The sequence below is a fragment of the Nelumbo nucifera genome, chromosome 6 (genome assembly GCF_055504915.1).
Source record: "Nelumbo nucifera cultivar China Antique chromosome 6, China Antique-T2T, whole genome shotgun sequence".
Classification (NCBI taxonomy): domain Eukaryota; kingdom Viridiplantae; phylum Streptophyta; class Magnoliopsida; order Proteales; family Nelumbonaceae; genus Nelumbo; species Nelumbo nucifera.
In genome coordinates, this window is record NC_142654.1 from 1,635,953 (window position 1) to 1,657,593 (window position 21,641).

The 21,641-nt window shown below is 39.3% G+C and overlaps 1 protein-coding gene and 1 long non-coding RNA gene across 2 annotated transcripts; both read right to left on the reverse strand.

Annotated features, from left to right (window-relative positions):
• Positions 1-1,433: 1,433 nt before the first annotated feature.
• On the reverse strand, positions 1,434-3,097 carry LOC148790539 (uncharacterized). Its single transcript, XR_016077941.1, has 2 exons — positions 2,897-3,097; positions 1,434-2,093 (listed from the first exon to the last, which is right to left on the reverse strand). It is a non-coding gene; the product is annotated as an uncharacterized LOC148790539 (long non-coding RNA).
• A 5,395-nt stretch (positions 3,098-8,492) lies between these two features.
• LOC104609274 (linoleate 13S-lipoxygenase 3-1, chloroplastic-like) lies at positions 8,493-14,716 on the reverse strand. Its single transcript, XM_010275543.3, has 9 exons — positions 14,217-14,716; positions 13,624-13,904; positions 12,618-12,855; positions 11,789-12,121; positions 11,167-11,252; positions 10,954-11,061; positions 10,301-10,602; positions 9,912-10,178; positions 8,493-9,416 (listed from the first exon to the last, which is right to left on the reverse strand). The coding sequence occupies exons 1-9, from the start codon at positions 14,578-14,580 to the stop codon at positions 8,660-8,662; spliced, it is 2,736 nt and encodes a 911-aa protein (XP_010273845.1). The 5' UTR covers positions 14,581-14,716; the 3' UTR covers positions 8,493-8,659.
• Between the last annotated feature and the right edge of the window lie 6,925 nt (positions 14,717-21,641).

The following is a 21,641-nucleotide window of genomic DNA, read 5'->3' on the forward strand; positions in this document are numbered from 1 at the left end:
AGGTTGTGTTGGGTTTAGTTTGGCCGTTTAGTTTGAATTTTTTATTTTTATTTTTTCTTGAGATTAGTTTTAATTATGATGTATTTATTGATATTGATTGCATGTTAAATAGGGATACAATTTGAGCAGGTTCAGGTTCTGTTTTGTTAAAATTTGAACGAGGGAGGCCAACCTGAGTTGACCCTTAACGTTAAATTCAGATAACCAACAGCTGATCCAATCTTTTACTGTACAGTGCAAGATGCTTCATAAATTTTGCCACTAAAATTTCCTACTTCCTGTGATCCTGATAACCAACTTTAACAGTATTGTATATAGATTGATAAAGCTAGGTACGGTACTTTATGAGTACCAACATTGTTGATACACATACATATATACTTACATACACAGTTATATATATATTTTTTTTGAAATCGCCATTAGTCATATTTCATTCAATCAAGAAATTGATACAAAAAAGCTGACAAGGTTAATCAGAAAACCTATAAACAAATTTTCAAGAGAATAAAATAAAACAATGGATGAAGGAGAATCAAAAGATGTTATGCAATCGAGAAACGATGAGGTCAAATCACCAACAGAATAAACAATTATATCTCCAATCCACCACAACTGGCGAACGAAACTGACAGAGGAGGATTCTGAAAGACTGTCATCACCGGAAAACAGCGAACGGATCTCACCATGAACAACATCAACTGGAGAACCGCGAATGGGACTCACCATGAGCAGTAACTATCGGAGAACTATGAACTGACAGAGGAGGAAACCAAAAGACTACCTTCGCCGGTGAACAATGAACTTGAACGAGAACCATGAACAAATTCAAACCACGAATAGAGAAACAAAACCTTGAAACTCAAGAAGAAGCCTCGAGAAAACTCGAGAGGAAGGCTCTCTCAAAATAGAGAAAGAGGGACGAGGGAGAGAAACCAGAATGAGGAAAGGGAAGGAGAAACCAGATGGGTGGGTTCCCTTCAATCCTGAAGGGAGCCGCCCCCCAAAGAAATCCCTTTAAGAACGCCTCCAACAAAAAACCCTAGAGAGAAATGAAGAACATTATGGTGATTCTACCTTCATACACAGTCACATATGGACATAGGAATATATTCACATGACATTTATATGCAAGTATTCGGACGGGTTAGGGTTGAGTTGGGTTAGTTGCCAAACGATTCATTAATAGTTTAATTCAATCTAATCTTAAGTTAAATCGGGTTCATATAATATCTTTTTTTTTCTTAAAAAAAAAATCGACCCAATCTGACTTCATCAAGTATCTCTAGTTTTCAGGCTGTCAATGGGTCGGGATCAGCTAGAACCGAAATCGATTCGATAGGAAATATTGAGGACCTAAAACCGAATTGGACCGATAGGGTCTATAATTTTTAGACCCAGAACCGAACTGATAACTTCTTGGATGCACCCAATTATAAAAAATAAATAAATATGTTTAATATATATTAAATATTAGGATAAATTACAAAGACCCCCGTACTATGGGGTCAGTGACAAAGACCCCCTTTACTTTGTTTAGCGACAAAGACCCCCCTTGCACTATGACCGTGAGACAAAGACCCCCTTCTGTTAGCCTTCCATCCAAAACGGCCATTACAATATTTTTTAATCCCCATATTACCCTTCTGTTCCTTCACATTTCTCTCTCTCTCCCCAGATCTCTCTTCTTGCCCTTCCCATGTACTTTGTTTCTTCTTCTCTCGTCTGTTATCTTCATCAACTCAGACTAACAATGTCTAAAGTCAGTTGTTGAAACTGTCGGGCGTAATAAGTTGCAGGTAGTAGCATCTGAGAACAAGAAGAGGATGAAGTCGTTGGATTCCATGGGTTAGGCCTATATCCCCATGGGACCTCAAGTTGAGGAAAACTCAAACTGGTCCTCGGGTGCGGCAAGAACAAAGGCGTACCGATGATACTGGTACCACCACTACTGTTGCCGCCACTGCCGCTGGGTGGTAATAGATCGAGCTCCACCAAGGCAGATCCGTTGAAGGTGTTGGACAAAGTTCAGAAAAAGAGTCATAGGCAGGTGGAGCTGCTTATTCCGGTCCCGAAAGCCCCGGCCGAAGAACCTAAGAAGGATGAAGAGAACAAAGAAAACGTTAAACCAGAGGAGAAAAAAAGAAGAGGTTAGTTCATCTTAACATAAAATGGTCGTAAGTGAAAGATCTTTAGATCTCTCTGATTAGCTTCTAAAGATTCCATCTTTACATAAGTTGGTGTTTGTTTTATGCAACCGCAAGTGATTTTAGTAGTTTTGAAGGTCCACATGCATTGCATTCTGGGACCTTGTTTCCATCATTTCGCTGTTTTCTTCAATTGTATTTTGAATTGCAATGCGATTCCTTGGAGCTGGAGCTGGCTTCGTTGAGGCTACTGGTTCTAGTGTCATCTTCAGCCATTTGACCGACCACCAGATCGGATTCCGATCCTAAGAACGCTTGGTTACAAGGGCATACCCTGATATTCGGCTCATAAGACCAACGCAACTCCCTGTATAACAACTTTCTCTACAACCACTCCCACCATCATAACCGTCGTAGTGTTGATGATTAAAAAGGTTTTGAGAAGGAATCATGGTCATATCGGAGCACCGAAGAAACAAAATAGCCGGTGTCGATTTCTTGTGTTTTGTCTTCAATCCCATCGATGGGAACTAAGGAGAGGAATTAATACTACAGAATTTTTTTATCAACAATGTTTCGTTGATTAGTAGACAGAATACATCAAAGAACACTTACACATTATATTTGGAAATTGAATATACAAGAAAAGTAGATAAAGCAAAAAATAGGAAAAAAAAAACACAATTAAGCATTGGGTATCAAGCAGTAAAGCTCCTAAGAAATCCAGTTAAATCATGGCATATACGTACATTGGCAGGCCATAGCCATATTCATGGATAATTAGTAACTACCAGACCAACACCAACCTCATAGAGGAGGCGCAGTCATTCACTCTTTCGGTGTCTTCCTCTGTTTTTCTGAGGAGAGAAAATAAGAGATAGAGGAGGCACAGTTTTCTGAGTTATGAGGTGTTGAACTGAAGGGTCATATCCATGGCCAAAGAGAGGAAACGAAAGACAAAACAATATAAATAGGTTTTAAGAGAAAAAGTGCAAAAAAAGAAAATAGAAAAAGTTTGATGGATAATTTAACATATTCCATGGTCAAGGGGGTCTTTGTAATTTATCCTAAATATTATATATATTATGCATTATATAAATTATATGTATAATATTATATATAATTTATTTAATATATATGTATTATAATATGAATATAGCTCAGGTTGGGTCTGAATTGGTTTGGGAGTGAGTAGAACCAATAATAATCAGGACACTATATCAGAACCTAGAACTGACCCAATTTGTTGGGGTCCATCCGTCGGGGACCCATTGACAACCCTGTCCGTTCTGACCTTGTTCAAGTTTCATCCTCCATAGTTTTCACTTTTCACCATGGGAACATTCTCAAAAAGGACCAACATGTGATGCATACATGGAGATCACATTGATGCCTCACAGCACATAATAACCGTGTATTGAAAGCATCTCCCAATGGAAAATATGGGAGAGAGATGTTTCCGATGCAAGCTGAGATGTTCATGTGGGAGGCAAATGTGAATTTGCATACATGAATTGTGTAATAAGGGTGTTAATGGACCTGTTTTAGATTTGACCCAATCAAGTCTAAAATCAATTTAGACAGATTGGACAGACCAACAAGACATATATTAGACTGTAACTAGTCCATTCGTAACAAATTTATATTAGATTGGGCTGGATTAAGTCAATATCTGATTCATTGATATAAGATAAGAATACATGTGTCAATGGACCGGGTTTAGAAATGAATTTAAACAGATTAAAGGGTCCAAATTGATTCAAAAACATTCATTGCATTGGATTAGACCTGGTCTGGATTAGATTGGACCTGGTCTATTTATAATGGATTCACATTTGACTGGATCGGATTAGACCAAATCCAATCCAATTGACACCCCTGATCTTAGAAACATTTTGAAACTTCATTATCAACTAAACCATGAATTGTGATGAGAATATACGGAGATTAATAGTCATAACTAAAGTTGCTATAAAATTACATTTTTACGTAGACGTGTGACGAAAGTGAACCCCATTGCCATCGGTGTTGAAATGATCAAAAGTCAGTTACATTTCAAGGTGCAACTTGGGAGGTTGGGGCAAGTGTCACCAACTGATTGGTAAGGTTTCCTATTGATAATACAGCAACAGAGAAAAAAAAAAAAAAAAAGAGAGGGAGCATCCAAATTCAGGCACCTGTGCCACATCTTCAGCACTAAAGAGAGGGAGCATCCAAAGCTGGAGATGTTCCCAGAATTTCTAAAAACCATTCTTCCCCATGGCAGCCAGCCTATGCGCTGCTCTAATAGAATCCCTCTTTGACAAACTAACCTTCAAAGAAAAGTCAGACAAAGCAAATAAACTGTTAAGGATCGGCCAGATACAAGGCTCACAATCAAAAGATCTTCTGATAATTACAGACGCAATAGTAAAGGAGTCCCAGAAAATATTAATAGATTTTAGGCCAGCCCATAAAGAAACAATACACATTCAAGAACGGTTGTGGCCTCTAAATAGAGAGCAGACAATGCTTTGCAAGGTCCACATTTAGCAAAAAAGAAATGCTCTCTGTAAATAGAAACCCAAAAACTAAAGGCACTACTGTCTGCTCCAAAGCTTCCATCAGTCATAGCAATGCACTTTTCACATTTCATCCATCTTAGCAAAAAAGCTTGTCCACCAGCTTTTTATGCAGAAAACAGTCGATTGGTCTTAGAAGGGAAGCTCTCTTCACTTCCATCCTCAACCTGTGAACAGCATGTATAGCATTAAAAGGGTTGGGGGAAACAGACTAAAAAATAAAGCCATTTCTGGCTTTCCAAATATTCCACAGCACAAAAGCAGATAATTCCAAAGCATCTTCACCCACACAAGAAAGCAGCTGATCCTGATTAATCCACTATGCCCACCAATCAATAAAATAACTGTAAGAGAAAAAATTGTCTGCGCAAATGGCTAAATCACTACCAAACCAAACTTCTCTAGCATGATCACACATAAACAGGACATGTGTAACAGATTCGAGTTCTCTGCCATAAATTGGACAAAGGTCTTCAGTTCCTAGCTATCTGCCTTCTCACCAGGACCTGCTTCACTGCTAGACTGTTATGGCAGCATTTCCACATGAAATGTTTTAACTTCTGAGGGATCTAGGGATTAAATCCAGTCTATACCTGAATTGGGGTTATGAGTTGGGGGATGGGCTACCCCTGCCAGTTGCGTACGTAGTTCTTCAGAAGATATCTAAAAGAATAAAAACAAAAAAACAAAAAAACTAGGGAGGTTGGGTATTTATCCAAATTTTCAATGGACACAAACCTTAACCTGAACCCAATAAAATTGAAATTCTTCTTCAAGTTACTTGTTTGACCTACTATGTCCCATCTACGGAAAGGAGAACAAAGCCGAAACAATGGAGCATCTAATTCTTTTACTGTAACGGTGTCAAGGCAGTTTGGTTTTGGCGCAGCTCTTGCACTAATAACTGATGTCAGAAAATATGAAGGTTGGTTATGAGGCTTTTGCCTCTTTTTTTTTGGCTATATATGACTTTCGTTAACCTAAAGTGCTTGAACAAAACAGTTCTGGTTTAAGTATACTGGCTTTTAAGGCTAATTGCAATGAGTGTGTATTCAAAACTTCTCTGTCCCAGTTGAAGTATCCAATTCTCAAGACTAATCAATTGTGTATTCAAAAACTTCTCTGTCAGAGTTGGAAGCATTCTGTCTTAACTCAACTTGAAAAAGCCGTATTGTGTTAGGGTTGAGGCCTTGGGCAATATGTTGTACAGAACCCAAGAAGACAAATTCGAATGACACTTGAAAATAAATGAAAACAGAGATAAAGAAACGTAAATAGAAAGAACACATAAATTTACATGATTCCACTTATAGCCTATGTCTACAGGCAAAATAAAATCAATAATGGTGAAGAATATGGATTTCTCACCGAAAATCCTAAACTCCAAATACACCCAAGTTACTTGACTTCTCGCTCAAGCCGAAGACCATATATAAGAAAAAATCCCTAAATACATAATTCTTTGAATTCAGGTCGGACCCAAGACCTATGCTTCCACCACAAACCACCATGAAAATTTGCCTTTGGATTCGAAATGGGTCAAGAAATGAGTCACAACAAGAAATTTAAGACACAAACATAACACAATCCAATCCCAACATGTATTTATGTGCGTATGCCTATCTTATTTATATATGTATGCAATTATGATACTCTAACGAACGAACCACAACTTTCTTCTTGTACATTCTAAATTCTAAGAGCATACTTGCATGAATTAACTAATACAAGCATCATACATAATGTACAAATGTGTAATATAGTACATTCAAGTTGGGTCTGCTTGTATCGCGTCATCAGCTTTTATCGAATCCAACTCAAATCTATATAGGGCTGGTTTTCTTCTTTTTTTTGTTTTCCAACCCAGCTCAAACCTATTATTTCAGTTAAATTCTCGTACTTCTTGTTCTTGATGGTGGCTATGGCTATGTAATATATATAGCAGTGATAGTAGTTTTCCTTTTAGCAAAACCCCAATTACATTATTAATCTCTCTCTCTCTATCTCAATCAATTCTACACTATTGCTCGTAGCCTGTATATACACTGCCTGCCCTTCCAATTAACCCACAAGGCCCTTGGAACTATGGTGCTGATTCGCAACTTGAAGTTCTAAAATATAATACTCTTTTTTCCAACTATTGTTAGTTCTCAGAATGGGCTTGGACCCTTTAACTGGAACATGGGTCGGCATCTATAATGAATTAGTTATCATTCATTCTTTAACAAGGTCGTGATTATAATTTGTAAGAAATAGGTGACCTTCAAATATGTATAAATCAACTGGTACCTTAATAGTGATTACCAATAAGATGGTATTTATCAAAATTGACAAGGGGATTTTGGTTGGTCAAAATCAATCTCTGTAGAACATATAGATTAGATAAAGGGAAACTTTATGGTTATGTTTGGTTTGATAAAAAACAAAAGAGAAACATAAGGTTGATGGAAAGTTCTTTAATTAGAATTTTTGTGAAATTCCTTAAAGTTCAATTTAGAAAGAGTACAAATACAAATATGTACAGTGCAGATATATATATATATATATATATATATATATATAAAATAATACAAATATGTACAGTGCACTTTACATATTTGTATTTGGAGGAGTACAAATACAAATTTATAGAATGCAAAATCTTGTATTTTGTATTATTTTGTATGTATTTGCACTATACATATTTGTATTTGTACTCTTTCCAAACTGAGCCTAAATAACTTTTAACCTCCTATTTCTGTTTTATTTTCTACCAAACCAAAATACAGTCTATAAGACAAACAATAAGAGAAAGTGGGGCTACCCCGGTTTTCTTAGCCCATTTTCCTACCCAAGAAAAGAGATCTAAGGTAGATAAATTTGATACTCGGTTTTTCTTCCGAGAAACAATCGAATTTGCACCTGCAATGCAACCACCACGGTTTTATCATTTAGTTGTGACCACCAAATAAAATACAAGTAGATCACCCAGTATATTTTTGAGCCGACGAAATCAAATATTGGAGATGTGTCCCTGCTTTATTGGTGGTCGCAGGAAAATGGTGCAATTATCCAAGGTTGCTGCAGATGTGAGGTTAACCATGTACCATTGTCACTTCCCAGTTAAGTCTGCTTGGAGAAGAAGAAGACTGAAGACATCAAGGTTCCAGTTGGAAATGGGTGTGACCAACAATTTTATCACCTAAAATTATTAATCTGTCTACTAGGTTAAAGTTGGTAGTTGATTGTAACGTCACGGCTTGCAGCATTAAAATGACTTTAATATGTGATTGTTGAAGAAGTAATTTCCAACATTGAAGTTAGATGTGGACCACCTATTTAGTCCATGGTTAGAAAACCAGGTTTCGACCTGGGTGACTCGTCAACCTGATGAAATGAAGAGTTTGAATCATTTCTACATATGAAGAGTTTGAAGAAGTAATTACCAGTCAAAGTCATGTTATGAATCTCTGAGATTAATATGAGTTTCAAGATGTTGGGAGCTTGAAATTTTGGAAAACAAAATTAGTCAGATGCTATTTTCAATATGTTCTCAATTTTATTACCATTTCTACATATGTCTCCTTATTTTTATTGATTTATCGTATTGAATCTTTTACATAGACCAAGTCAAAGTTAAAATATCTAGTCGATCGATGGAAGTATGAATGAAGAATGAAATGTGTGCTCACTTTCTCATCCGTTACCAACCATACTGGAACTTTGAAACCAGTAATGGCTTTTTCTGATAATAAATAAAAAAAAATTATGGTAAAAGACTTAAACAAAATTGACACTGTAGTCAGTCATGAAATGTGTGCTTATTTTTGGCAGCATAATTTTTCTCTTTACAAACTATATATATATATATATATATATAGATAGATAGATAGAGAGAGAGAGGAGTGGATGAACAAATACAAATGTAATGTGGTGTGAGCGGGTGGGACAATGTAGTCAGTCATGAATCCATTATATTGACACACTGTTGGGCACCCCTCTACAAGTGACACCAGGTTCCGAGCTTGGTGCAAGTAATTCGTATGGCAAAATACCCGCTCCACATCGGTTCCTGAGTGTAGGATCACTGTTCCTTTTCTCGATTTCCTTCTCTATCCGTCTGATCTCTGCTGAGAACCCATAGAATGCCTCAACGATTTCAGCATCTCCAGACCATGTAGATGGGTGTTGTCGCTCTCCGAGATACTCTTCGTCCGGTGAGTGTGTGGAGAGGGTGTCAACCACGGCCATAAATTGGGTAGCTTGGAGCAAACTCGGCAACGCTGAGAGGAAAAATCTCTGTGGATCCGCCAGGAAATTTTGGTACTCCGGGTCGCCTTCCTGAGGCAATAAACGCCTCATTAGCGGTGGACGGCTTGGAACGTACCCACCATAAGGGTACTGCCCGAAATTAAGTGCAGCATGTTGAGCCGACGCAAGCCAAATGAGGGTAGTCAGGATGGAGACAAGATCTTCCACGGTCGAGAGTGTGGGCCACCAGCTTTCATGGCGTATATCGGCGTGCCCCACATTAATTGACTCGGAGTACCAGGCCTGCAGCTCTGTGTCGGTTCGTATGGTGCTCGAATCAGAGTAATAACGGTTCACGTATGTTCGGACCCACGTCTCGATGGCGGACCAGATGAGTAGACCATCGTTGGCATAGGGGTAGTCTTCTATCAGGAGCTTTAACCCATGTGGTTGGGTGGGGTCCGGTACCGCCATACCCCTGCGCGTCCAAGTCAATTGAAAGTTGAAACAATTAAAAAACAAAGCTAATGTTATCAATTTGTGGATGTATGATGTATCCACCAGAATCATATCATACACCACACATCTGAAAATTCGTACAGGGACCCTTCCATCTGATAGCCTCGATTCCATTTCCAGGTATATGGTGTATGAACAACTTCGTTAATTTCTTTTACCCCAACCAAGCCCGCCCGGGGCCCGGGTATTGGTTCAATAATAAAGAAGAATGTCGACCATTCGTCAGGATTGCTGGTCCAGTGAGTACAGTAGTGACTGAACCAGCGATTAAAAAAAATGAGGGTTCAATTTGTTTATTTATTTTTCTGGTGAGATCACTGGTCCAGTGACTGAACCTTGCAACCGCTGCACGTAGGGGAGTGGTGATTGGGCCATCCTAAAACGGAGATACAGCAAACTGTTTTGTTTTTTCTTTTAGAAAATAAATAAGGAAAGAGAAAAGTGCAAAACGAACCTCCGAATGAGATCGGCAGGGAGGCCCTCAAGGTCGAAGCGCCATAGGTTACGGTAAGCGGCAGCACTGATCTCCATGCAGTAAGGGCCAGGAGTGAAGCAGAACTCGATCACACCTCCGGCGCTGATGAGGGTCTGCCGGGCCAGAGCGTTTATCTCTAATGTATAACGCATGTGGGGATCCAGAAGCTTGAAGATAGGGTGCATTGCACTCAACTGTCTATGTGCCGCTAGTATGAATGGCTCTATGCACGCATGTGTCCTCAACCTATTCATTCAACACCAATAAAATGTTAGCATTTGTAATTTCTAAATCTAAATTAATTAACCAACACTTATCAACAAAACGATGTAGACTCTCTCTCTCTCTCTCTCTGCTCTTCTGCTTACCAGTGGTTCACCAGTTGATGGACGCCGGCGTCGTTGGAGCGGACATGGGCTTTGGCTAGCTGCCAGAGCCAGTTTGTGGTGGCATCCACGGGCGGGGTGAGAACCCGTTTTGATGGGGAGCCGGGGCCCCTGTACGGGAGACTCAGCTCAACAGCAATGGGCTTTAGGGTACCGAGAGGGGTCAAGAAGAAAATTGTACGAGTTCCATACGCTTTCCTGCCATCCAGAGAATTTATCCGGTCCAGAAATGGGAGGTAGATGTCATGGTAGTCCAACATAAACAATTTATTCTCCGCCAATGCCTGATCACAAGAAAAATAATTAAATCCCATTTTTGTTTTAAAAAAATAATAATAGCTTGAGACAGACTTGAGAGAATTAGGCCCCGTTTGACTCTTCTTTTTTTGTGCAGTTTATCGGCTATTTATAAGCCTCGCAAACTGCGATTCAGTCTTTTCTTACTTGGTTCATGGTAAATTTAATCGCCAAAAATTGATGCATTGGAAAAATGTGAAAAAACTCAACACGGGTGATTTCTGAGAAATCTCAAATGGAGTTTTTGACTGACAGAGCACAATGCATCTTTTGACTGACAGAACTACCAAAAATACTTACCAAACCGCCCCTTAATAGAAATATCTATTATCAATTACCTGTTGAACCGACATGCCGCTGAGGTGGCCTACGATGTGCTCTTCAGTGAGTGCGGATTCTTGTGGACCGTAGATCTCGGGATCGAGTTTGCTTATTGGTGGGAAAACCTGATGACAAGGAAATAATGCAAAATACAGTTATAAGAAAACGACGCAAGTGTCATTTCCACTTCCCAGAGAGTCCAAACTGCATTACTATAACTCTTAACTCACCTCGAGTCGTTGGATGCTTACGGGATTGATTCCAGCGATGGCTTGGCGGGCGAACTCGTCGTCTCGTAACCAGGCAAACTTGTCCTCTGTACGTACATGAAGATGTGACGGTCAGTTCCTACGAAGCAGACTTGCACCAACCGAAAAAACTTCCTCCCCGAAATTTCTCCCTTCCACGGTGGACAATTAAGCCACGTCGTCTATGTTTCTGACTTCTGAGTGGAGGTTAGGAACTTCGGACGAATATGGGTGACGTTTTAAATATCTACCGCGAAAGGGAGCGAGTTTTCAATTACTAAAAAGTTGGCCACCCCAACTTGATTTCATTTACACACCAATAATGAACAAATAATCAACAGCCTACCAAAACCATGGGCCATGGACTTATCCGAGGCCAAAATTAGACTTTAATCTTTCTTTTCTTTGCCTCCACTCCAATAATGAAGGCCCATAGAGAGAGACTGACAGAGAGCGTGCACATTGTCATTGAATCAACCGAAGAAGGGAAGAGAAGATAAGAGTCTCACTAACACTAATCTTGTGGATGCATGATAATGAAGGAGCAAATCTCAAGTGCTAAACCAAAAAAAGAAAAAGGATTATTATGGGTATGCATGCTTACTGGACAAAATTATAGGAGTGTCGTATCTCAGAAGACCCTGACTAGACTCCTGGATCTTGCTAACGATCTTGGGTAAGGGAAGCTTCTTCATGAGTTCATCCTGTAAGCCCAACTTAAGGAGTAGACCTTCTTTGTAGAGACTGTCCACCTCGGAGAACCCCTTGAAGTCGGGGTTCTCAGCAGATATGCTGGCGATGAGAGAGGGTATCAAGTTGTGGAGCACGGCCTTCAGCCTCCCTGCCGCGAACGTATCCTGTTTCGACTCCTCGAATGCTTCGTCCCGTGGCACGTAAATTGGCAATGGCTTCTCCACACGGCTTTCTGCGTTCATATCTGTAGAATTTAAATATAACACCACCTGGTCATTCACATTCTTAGTCCTTATTAATAAAATGACGGGTTAAAAGAAGGATTCCATTCCAAAAGGAAAGAAAAAGGAAACGCCCCTTTAAAACATATGACAAAGACGTCTAGAAGTAATTAACCACTGAGAGCTTCAGCTTCTCAAGAATCAAAGATTGGTGGAAAGAAAATCAATTACCAGCTTCATTTATGTGCTTGTATTAAGTACCTAACACACTGATCCTGACTATTCCATGCGAAAACTGTTAACATCAAGTTGGAATTTCACTTGATTTACAACCAATTAAGTGAATTTTCATCAAAAAATGAAAAGACAACCAATTAAGTAGTTGTAACTTGCATGTAAGAACCCAAAACACTGACCATTTCATTAATTGCCTGAACTCCATCAAATTCCTTAAGAGAGTTAAAGCCTTCGTTAGAGTTTTTCATGGCAGAGCTATAGAATTTAGAGATGGAAACTAACCGGTATCAGTTGGAGGACGTCCGGTGCGGCATCGTCTTGGATAAGGGATCTCTTGACCGCCCAGAGTTGTCCTTGCAAACTCGATTCCCTTATCAGGATTTCCCAAATCCCTGTAGGTATCGTAGTCGTAGATTCTATCGGAGAGCTTCCTGACTCCCTTTCCGTCACCTCTTAGTCCTCTCAGTTCCTTCTCCCTCAGCTCTTTCAGCCCAACTGGTGTCTCGGAAGGCAAGTATGGCTGCTCACATCAACCAAATTCCATATACAAAAGAAAAATATTAAGAAAAAAAAATAGATACTTGATATTCCCTTTGAGAATCCGAACAAAAGACATACGAGCCAAAACAAACAGGTTTAGATGGTTCCAAATTTCCAATTCATCATAGATTAAATAAAAGAGGCACATGTGAAATGAGCCATTTCAGTTTCAGAAAAGGGCACATCCCAATCCCATCATTACAGTGATTGGGTGGTGGCGTGGTCCTATTCTGCACGCACGCCTGCAAACGTACTAGTGATCTATTGATCTTCCGAGAACAAATAATTAATTAACTGAAACATCGATCTGTGAATAGATTGGGGTTAATAATAGAATAGCAAGGGTTGTCCTACGATTTACAGAGTTGATCCCATAAGAATGGTAATAATAAATAAATAAATACATAAGGAAATGAACCCACTTGTAAATTTTAAAATAAATCCAACAGAATAAAAATATTAAAAAAAGAAAAACATGATATTTGAGGGGAAAAATGCTTTATATAGTATGTACGAGTAACTCAAATCAGAAAAGAGGAATGCCAGTAAACAACGACGAGTTTATATGCCACTATGATTTTCAATATTCCTTGGAAAATGAATTTGTTTTCAACATTCTCGGCTGTCTTTTTTTTTTTTTTTTTTTCTTCTGTGGTAGGTGGGCGGGCTACTGGACTTGGTTAATATTCAACATATTGGAAAAGGTCGGTGTAGGATTTGGTATTGAAATCAAAGGAAGGAGATTCACCTTATTGGAAAAGAAAATCCTCAAGCCCGGATGGTCTTTCTTGGACTGAACCCAGGAATTGCAGGCAAAGTGGACCGGACCGCATGCAAAACCTTCGATGGTGATGCTCTCCAAGAAAAATTCCTTCTGGTGCTTGTTACTCACCAAGATGGCTCCGGGAACCCCGAAATTGGAGTCCACTGTGAATTCTGCTATGTAATTGACCCGTTCGGCTTTGAGGTTCGATTTCTTGGACCAGTCTTTTAGCACCGCCTCGTTGCTCCTCTTCGGTCTCTTTGTTCCTACATAATGGAAAAAGAATAAATTCATTCATAAAAATTATCAGCCCCAAACCAGAGGCGAGTCAAAATTAGCAGGACAAATTTGATAACTCAGAACAGAAGATAAGAAAAACAAGAACAAAGAAGAAGGGGAATTAGACTTTTGGATCAGAGAATCAGTACACAGAAAGGAAATTGCTCACTTGGATCAGAAAACGATTACCCAAAATTAGAAAGGAAAAAGTCTTATTTGGATCAGAGTTATCACTAGAGATCTTGGGGTGGAGAGAGAGAGAAGTGCGCAAGGAAAGAGGGAGAGGGGAAAAAACTTACTTGGGTCAACTTCGGTGCTAACAATCTGTAGAACGACATTCCATCCAATCATATCAGTAAAAGAATCCAAATGCCTTGCAATTGTTTCTTTGAAGTCCTCTTTGTTCTTCTTTCTCACAGTTACCACTGCCCTCACCTTAAATTTCACAGGCTTTTCTGGCTCAACTTTCACCAGTTTCTCACTAATTGCCGCTACCGGGGTTCTTGCCGCCTTCCTTAAATGCACTCTTCGCTCTCTCAGAGGAACAACCGCCGGCCTAAACCATTGCTGATTAAAATGATTATTAAGAAGAAACCTAGAAGAAGGAAGAAAAGAAGTTCTCTCAATCAAAGAACAACCCGTGATTTGCTTCATTCCAGCCATGATTCTCTCAGTGCAGCAACGACAGTTTGCGTTGATTTTATCTCTTTTTAGATCCAACAAGTAAAAACGGTTTTGTTGATTTCAGCCTCGGAAGGAAAGAGATGAAAGAACACTGATGATTTTTGCTGGTTTTGGCACTTGTATATATATATATATATATATATATATATGTGTGTGTGTGTGTGCAGAGAGAGAGAGAAACAGAGATTTAAAAAAAAAAATGAGAAAAATAAAGAAAGCACCACTTGTATTTGTCCATTGTCAGTCACTAAACGAGTTTCACCGTCCACACGTTTTTTTTAACGAGTAGACTCTTAAGTCTCTTACCGCCTGCGCCTCGGCATAGGGTGGGTGGAGCCCGTGGAGGTGGGGGAGGCTTTGTCAATTCAAAATCTTGGCTTTGGTCAACACAATTTTCAGCATTCAGGTCTACAGACTCAAGAGTATAACGCGGGACCAGAAGGCGGAAGCACAGAGGAAGGAGGATCTTTTTATTGAAGTACTCGGATCTCCTTATCTTTCGCAAAATGGCAATCATATCCTTCTATCACACAAGATTCCCTTATGATCCGTTTGATTGCTGAGAGAGATGGGATGTGATGAAAAGGGAATTTTTTCTTCTCAATCCTGTCACTTGTGTTTGGTTTATGAGATTAATTTGTTTTAAGGGAATGCTGAGAAATTTTGCATCGGTGGAAGAAAGACCATTTTTTTCTCAACCTAGTACCTCGGTAGTGCTCGTAGTGGTGGTAGAGGCGGTGGCGATGGGAAAATGGAGTTAGAGGAACGTTGCAAAATTTGAAAGAGACAAACACCGAAAGCCGTTTTTTCGCAATGAAAATCGTTGGTCGCGGGAAGCCAAAAGCTGTTTTTTGGAAGAAGTAGACATCGGAAGCTGGAAGCCGTTTTCTAGAAGAGGCAGATGCCGGAAGCTACTTTCTGGAAGAGGTAGAAGTCGGAAGCCGGAAGCCATTTTCTAGAAGAGGCAGATTCCGGAAGCTGTTTTTTGGAAGAGGTAGAAGTCAGAAGCCGTTTTCTGACAATGAAAACCGGAGATGGCGCCAATGAGTAAACCGTTGGACGGCATTTGAGAAGAAGACTATACTTAGTTGCCTCCCTTGATGAAATTTTCTCACTCAACTTCCTTTCTCAATGGGGTCGCACCTATTTGGTGAGACCCCACATCCTAAAAATTGAAACGTGTATTCTCGCATCTCACCCTTTTGCCAAAAACAAATCTAAGAAAATATAAATTTTTAAAGAATATTCTTATTTTTCCATCTCAATTACACAAACAAAACGAACCATTCTGTTTTACTTCAAACTAGTAAAGTATTAGTTTTTTTTTTTTTATTACCACTATGAAAGTATTATCTGTTCTTTCTTATTGGCTGGTGCTCTTGTGTTTCTTTGGGGGTTACAAGAAAAATGCTACGACATATTACACCATGATTATATCAGATTGCTTGACTCGATTTATTGAATTTTTAACTTGAAATTAAGTAGGATAATTTTTTTTTGTCAATTCACAATATACAGATTCATGCTTTATATCGGATTTTATAAATTTATGTTGGATTTTTATCGAGAAACAATGTTTCATGTATTCGTATGCATCATCATCATGTAAGCCTTGTCCTAATTATATGGGTGCTATATAAATCCTATTTTGTCATTTTAAAATATATCAAATCTATAACCATGAAGGTTTGACAAAAATTCTAAAGTTATCTGCCAATCTGACACCAGCCAACCCTCTTTTATCTAGACTTGAGACCAAAATTGATGGTGTGAAATAATAACACTCAAAAGAATTTTCAGATATCCCCGGATATAGCTAAATTATTGGAAAATTGTAATTTTTATCAAATCTTATTCAAACCTAAATAATTTAAGAGAGGTACGGATTTGCCCAATGCAGATTTTCGATTTACACTGTAGAGGAATAAATACAACCCATATTCTATGCATCAAAGTCCACTGTAAATTAGCATCAATTCTGAACTAACACCTACCCCGATAGTACTTTGAACCTACAAATTCTAACCTTAATGGATCATTCTCCCAAACAACTTTTGCTATACCTAATTCAGTGAACATGGATTTTAATAAGGCTGCATTTGGCATTCCTTATTAGCCTTTAAAACAAGGAATCCCAAATACAGTCTAAAATCAATATGATAAGAATGGAATGCACTAATGTAGTCCAATATGATGTCCATATTTATTTAGAGGAAGAGCCACACCCTTTCTCCCCAAAATTTGGAAAATCCAGCTAAGTCTTTCCACGAACTTCCCCTTTAGATACGTCTTCTTATAATTATACAGTACTATCACTTTTAGTAATTGATACATATGCCCCTCTAAAATATTAGGTCCCTACTTATTAATTCTTTATCCTAAGCTAGCTATAGAAGTGGTGATACAATGAGGGGTGACCTCACCATAATTGCAATGGTTTTTTTACCATGATCACTGGGTCTATCTTGTCTATTGACATCTGGACTCACCATTAAATTGGTGTGGCCCAAGATCATCTGCAGCTGCATTAAAAAAAAATAGCGTCTATATTTGCCTTTTAAGTCAATATAATGACCATGCCAAATTATTAATTCATTTAGTTTAAGCGCTGTTTTTCTCTTGAAAGAAGCCTCAAGGCTGATCCTTAATTCATAATAATATCTGAGTTACATCAGAGTCCAAGTGCAAAATAAGACGAAGAAAATTTGGAACAAAGGATCGTGTCCAAACAAGATTACATGTCAGAGCATACTTCAACTACTGGATGAGCAGAACGGTGAACCAATATACTCCTGCAATCCAAAATGAGTGTATAAATGCACCAAGGAGGCCGGGTTAGGATGAACCTCCAGCAATAATGAACTAATATCAACAAGAGCCATGGTCTTTGTGTGAGTAAAGCAGACTGAATTCCTCGGGCAAAGGCAAATTAACAACCCTTGTATTATTTTAAAAAGGCAATTTTGCCCTCAAATTAAGAAAAGGTCACTTTAGCCCTTAGACTTAAAAAAAAAAGTCGACCGTAAACAGAATCATACAGCGTTTGTAACGTCGTCGCCTATGCCGTTTGAGCTTGATTAAAATAATCAAAAATGCTGATTTGGCATGCCCTTCAAAATCTAACATTTTTTTGGGGCCCATTCACCCCATTCAAACAGGGATAAGTGTTAAAGAAAAATACAACGGAGACCACAGTTGTCTTCTCCATCTCAGACCACGATCGAGATACATCCCATCGTCTTCTTCATTCTCCATTTCCGATCCCATGAATGAAATACATCCCATCGTCTTCTACCTCAGAACAGGAGATCGATTACTTCTTCAGCCTTGCCCTATTCTTCGTCGTTGTTCAACTCCCCTATTGCAAAAATGGAGGGGTCATCATCATTAAACTCAAGTCACCGGCCTCGGGCCTTTGACTACTAAGGACAAGTTGTATTTTGTCATTATGGCCTAAAAGCTCCTACAATCGTAGCTTGGACGGAGGACAATCCTGGAAGGAGATTCTACGGTTGTCCACCATACAAGTTAATGGGTAAATAAGGTTGCTTATTTTATTTTGATTTTATCTTAAGGAAGTGCTTTCATGATTTGGATGCAAAAAAATGGGTCCAATTTCTTTAGGTGGCATGATACAAAAAAGTTTTCAAAGAGGGCAGTTGAGGAGATCAGGGAACTTCTAGGAAGGTAAAGGTTGTTGATAGGCAGATTGAATAACAGAGGAGAAAATGTTCATGTGAAGGTCTGGAGGATAGTCATGTTGGATGATTGTCAGATGGATGTATTATTAAGGAGCTTAGAGAATTAAGGGGGGAATTGATGGATATAAAGGAAATTGCATGTACAAGAATACATGATTCTTTTAAGCATGTACAAGTTGTGTTGCCATTACAAGATGGACATGAAAAGTTTCTTGTTCTTGTGTTGTAGTAGTGAATGGGTTGAAATGAACAATAGAATCTGGTTGATGCATGATAATGAAAGATGTTTTTTGCATTTTATATATATATATATATTGTGTGGTTTCAATTCAGAGTGTAATATCAGGGAACCTAAACACTACTCAAAATACAATGAATAGGATCAAATATAATTATTTTCTATTCCACAATAGAAAATACATTGTTTTACTGTGCATTCATTAACAATGGAGTTCCACATATCATATACTTGACGGACTGCATTTTTTACTTTGTCCATCCCTCCTTGAAACTCATAACAATCTACTATTGTCTCTACTAGACTGCAATAATGTTGTAAAACAATGAATAATTACATTATGAAACAAAAAAAAAAATGAGCCAAATTCAAATAATATGAAATTAAGATACTTGCGTTCAAGATGTATAATCTAGATTCAGTGTTGGTATAGATACCCATTCCCACCGTTCTTTGCCTATGATATGAGTTGGAAAGTGAAGAAGAAGAGTCTATGTCTTTCCTTTTCCTTACACTTTTCATTGGGGGTTAACCATCAATAGCAACATCTTGTGCGGGCTGAGATTCTTGTACACCAGCCCTAAGTACCTCATATGTAGCTAACTCAAGTTCTGTGGTTGTTTCAAAACCATCTCCAACTTGGGCTTGTACATAATCAAGAAAAAAATTAGTGTAATGAACCAGCCCCTGATCCCACCCCAGTCCCTACCTAGACCCATACCTGATTCAACCCAGCCCATACCCTTGACCCAGACCCAAACCTTGACATAAACCCACCCAACCAATACCCTTGACCCAAACCCCCCACCCCACCCCATCCCAAGCACAGGCCAACCCAGTCCCTAATCCCACTCCAGTCCCTACCCTGACCCAGACCCTAACTTGAACCCACCCAACCCATAACATTGACCCAAACCCCCTATCCCAAGCATAGTTTGGGTTGGCTTGTGAGTAGGCAGGCAACCTTAGTCCATTAACTAGGTTGGAACTGCCTGCCTATTCACAGGCCAGCCTAGTTCCTAATCCCACTCCAGTCCCAACCCTGACCTAGACCAAGACCAAATCCCTCCCAACATATACCATTGACCCAAACCCAGACCCCCCTAACCCAAGCACAGGCTGGGGCTGGCCTGTGAGCAGACTACTAGCCTTAGTCCGTTAACTGGATTGGGCTACCTACCTGCTCACAGGCCAGGCCAGTCCCTGATCCCACTCTAGTCCCTACCTTGACCTAGACCAATCAGATCCCACACAGCCTACACCCTTGACACATACTTGGCCCAGACCTAGATCTTGATTTGAATCCAACCAACCCATACCCTTGACCCAAACCCCCCTAATCGAAGCACAGGTTGGGTTGGCCTGTTACTAGGCAGTTAGCATCAATCCATTAACTAGACTAGGGCTACCTACCTATTTAAGGACGAACACAAACCTTGATCCCACCCTTGCCTCTACCCTCACCTAGACATTGACCCTGACCTGAACCCAACCAACCCTAGAGGTCTAAAACGGGCCATGCCCTGTGTGCAGCCTGTGCAAAATGCAAGCTGGGCTGTCCCGGGTCGTGCCTCCCTCCCATGGGATATTTAGGGGGTTAATCCAGCACGGCATACGGCCCGAGCCCACGCGGGCCCGTGCCATAGGTCGGGCTATTCCATGGGCTGAACCTTAGGCTAGGCCAAGTTGTGGATCGGGCCAAAGCTATTTATGTAAAAATTAAAAATATTAAAACTTTTATTTTATATGAATTTTGATGTACATAATTGTTTATATATACAATAATTAAATAAAATAGTATAATATTTTGAAAACAATTATTTATTTTATTAATAAATTATATACTATATATTATTATAATTTATATTATATTATATATGGGTCATGTTGGGCCACGCTAGCTCATGGGCCACAAGAGGCACGACTCACTATCAGGCCATGTCGGCCTCACCCGCAAACTTGAAACCCCAAGCCTAACACGGCCCATAAAATCATGCCAGGCCACAGCACGACCCATGATCATCATGACGGGCCTTGTTGGGCCATGGGTAGCACGACCAGATTTACCCCTATAACAAACCAATACCCTTGACGTAGGCCCTGACATGACCTTGATCCAGACCTGATATCATATAATTTAAGATATCATACTAGTATGTCATCATCCTCCCGCTCATGGCAAACCATGTACCCTGAGAAGTCTTTAATTCCTTTGGAACCCTTTCTTCTTAGGCCTTCCTCTCTTCTTCATAGGTGTTGGTGGCTCCAATGCTTCAGTATTGGACTTGGGCCAAAATTTCAACTCAGTCACTTGCTACATGACATGCTTGTATGTATTTAGGAAAGCTTCCTTACTATACCAATGTGCCACATAATCTTCTATCTTATCCTTTTTATATAGAATGGCACATATTGCATGAGCACAGGGTAGGCCGGTCAAGCCCCATTTCCTACAGATCCAAGTTGGTTTTACCATGTCAAAAACAAATGTCTGCACTTGCCTGGACCTCATACCCTCACTCCCCATTCTAAATTGCTCTAGTCTGGGCATTCTCTTCTTTGTATTTATCAATCATTTCTGATATCGTGGGTTCAAATCCTCCCTTGAACCTAGAGGAAAAACTTGTTCACCACTATCCTTGACATTATCTTCACTCTGATATCCTCTAGTATTGAAATAATGGCCTTATGCCTTGACTCAATGAGGCCTCTATAGAATGTTTCACACATGTTGTTGTCAACACAACCACACTTACATGAGGTCCTGAAATATGCCTTTGACCAACCCACAAGGTCTGTCCTCATCAATTCATCTTTAGCAACAAGCTTCAGCCTCTTTAACTTCTCCACTTTAATTTGAAAATCAATAATTGTAGTGGCCTTAGCACACATCTAAAATTGTCTTTATAACTCCATAACCTTGTTTTTCCTCTTCCAGTTTGCAAATATATGCCTTGCACAGTTCCTGCATGAGGTAGAAGATCTACAACTATCTTCAACAGACCCTGAAAAAATTCACATTCATGACATAAATTTAAAGTCTGAATAATCAAACATATATATAACTATAAAAAATTAGAGGTGAGTTAAATACCTTATGT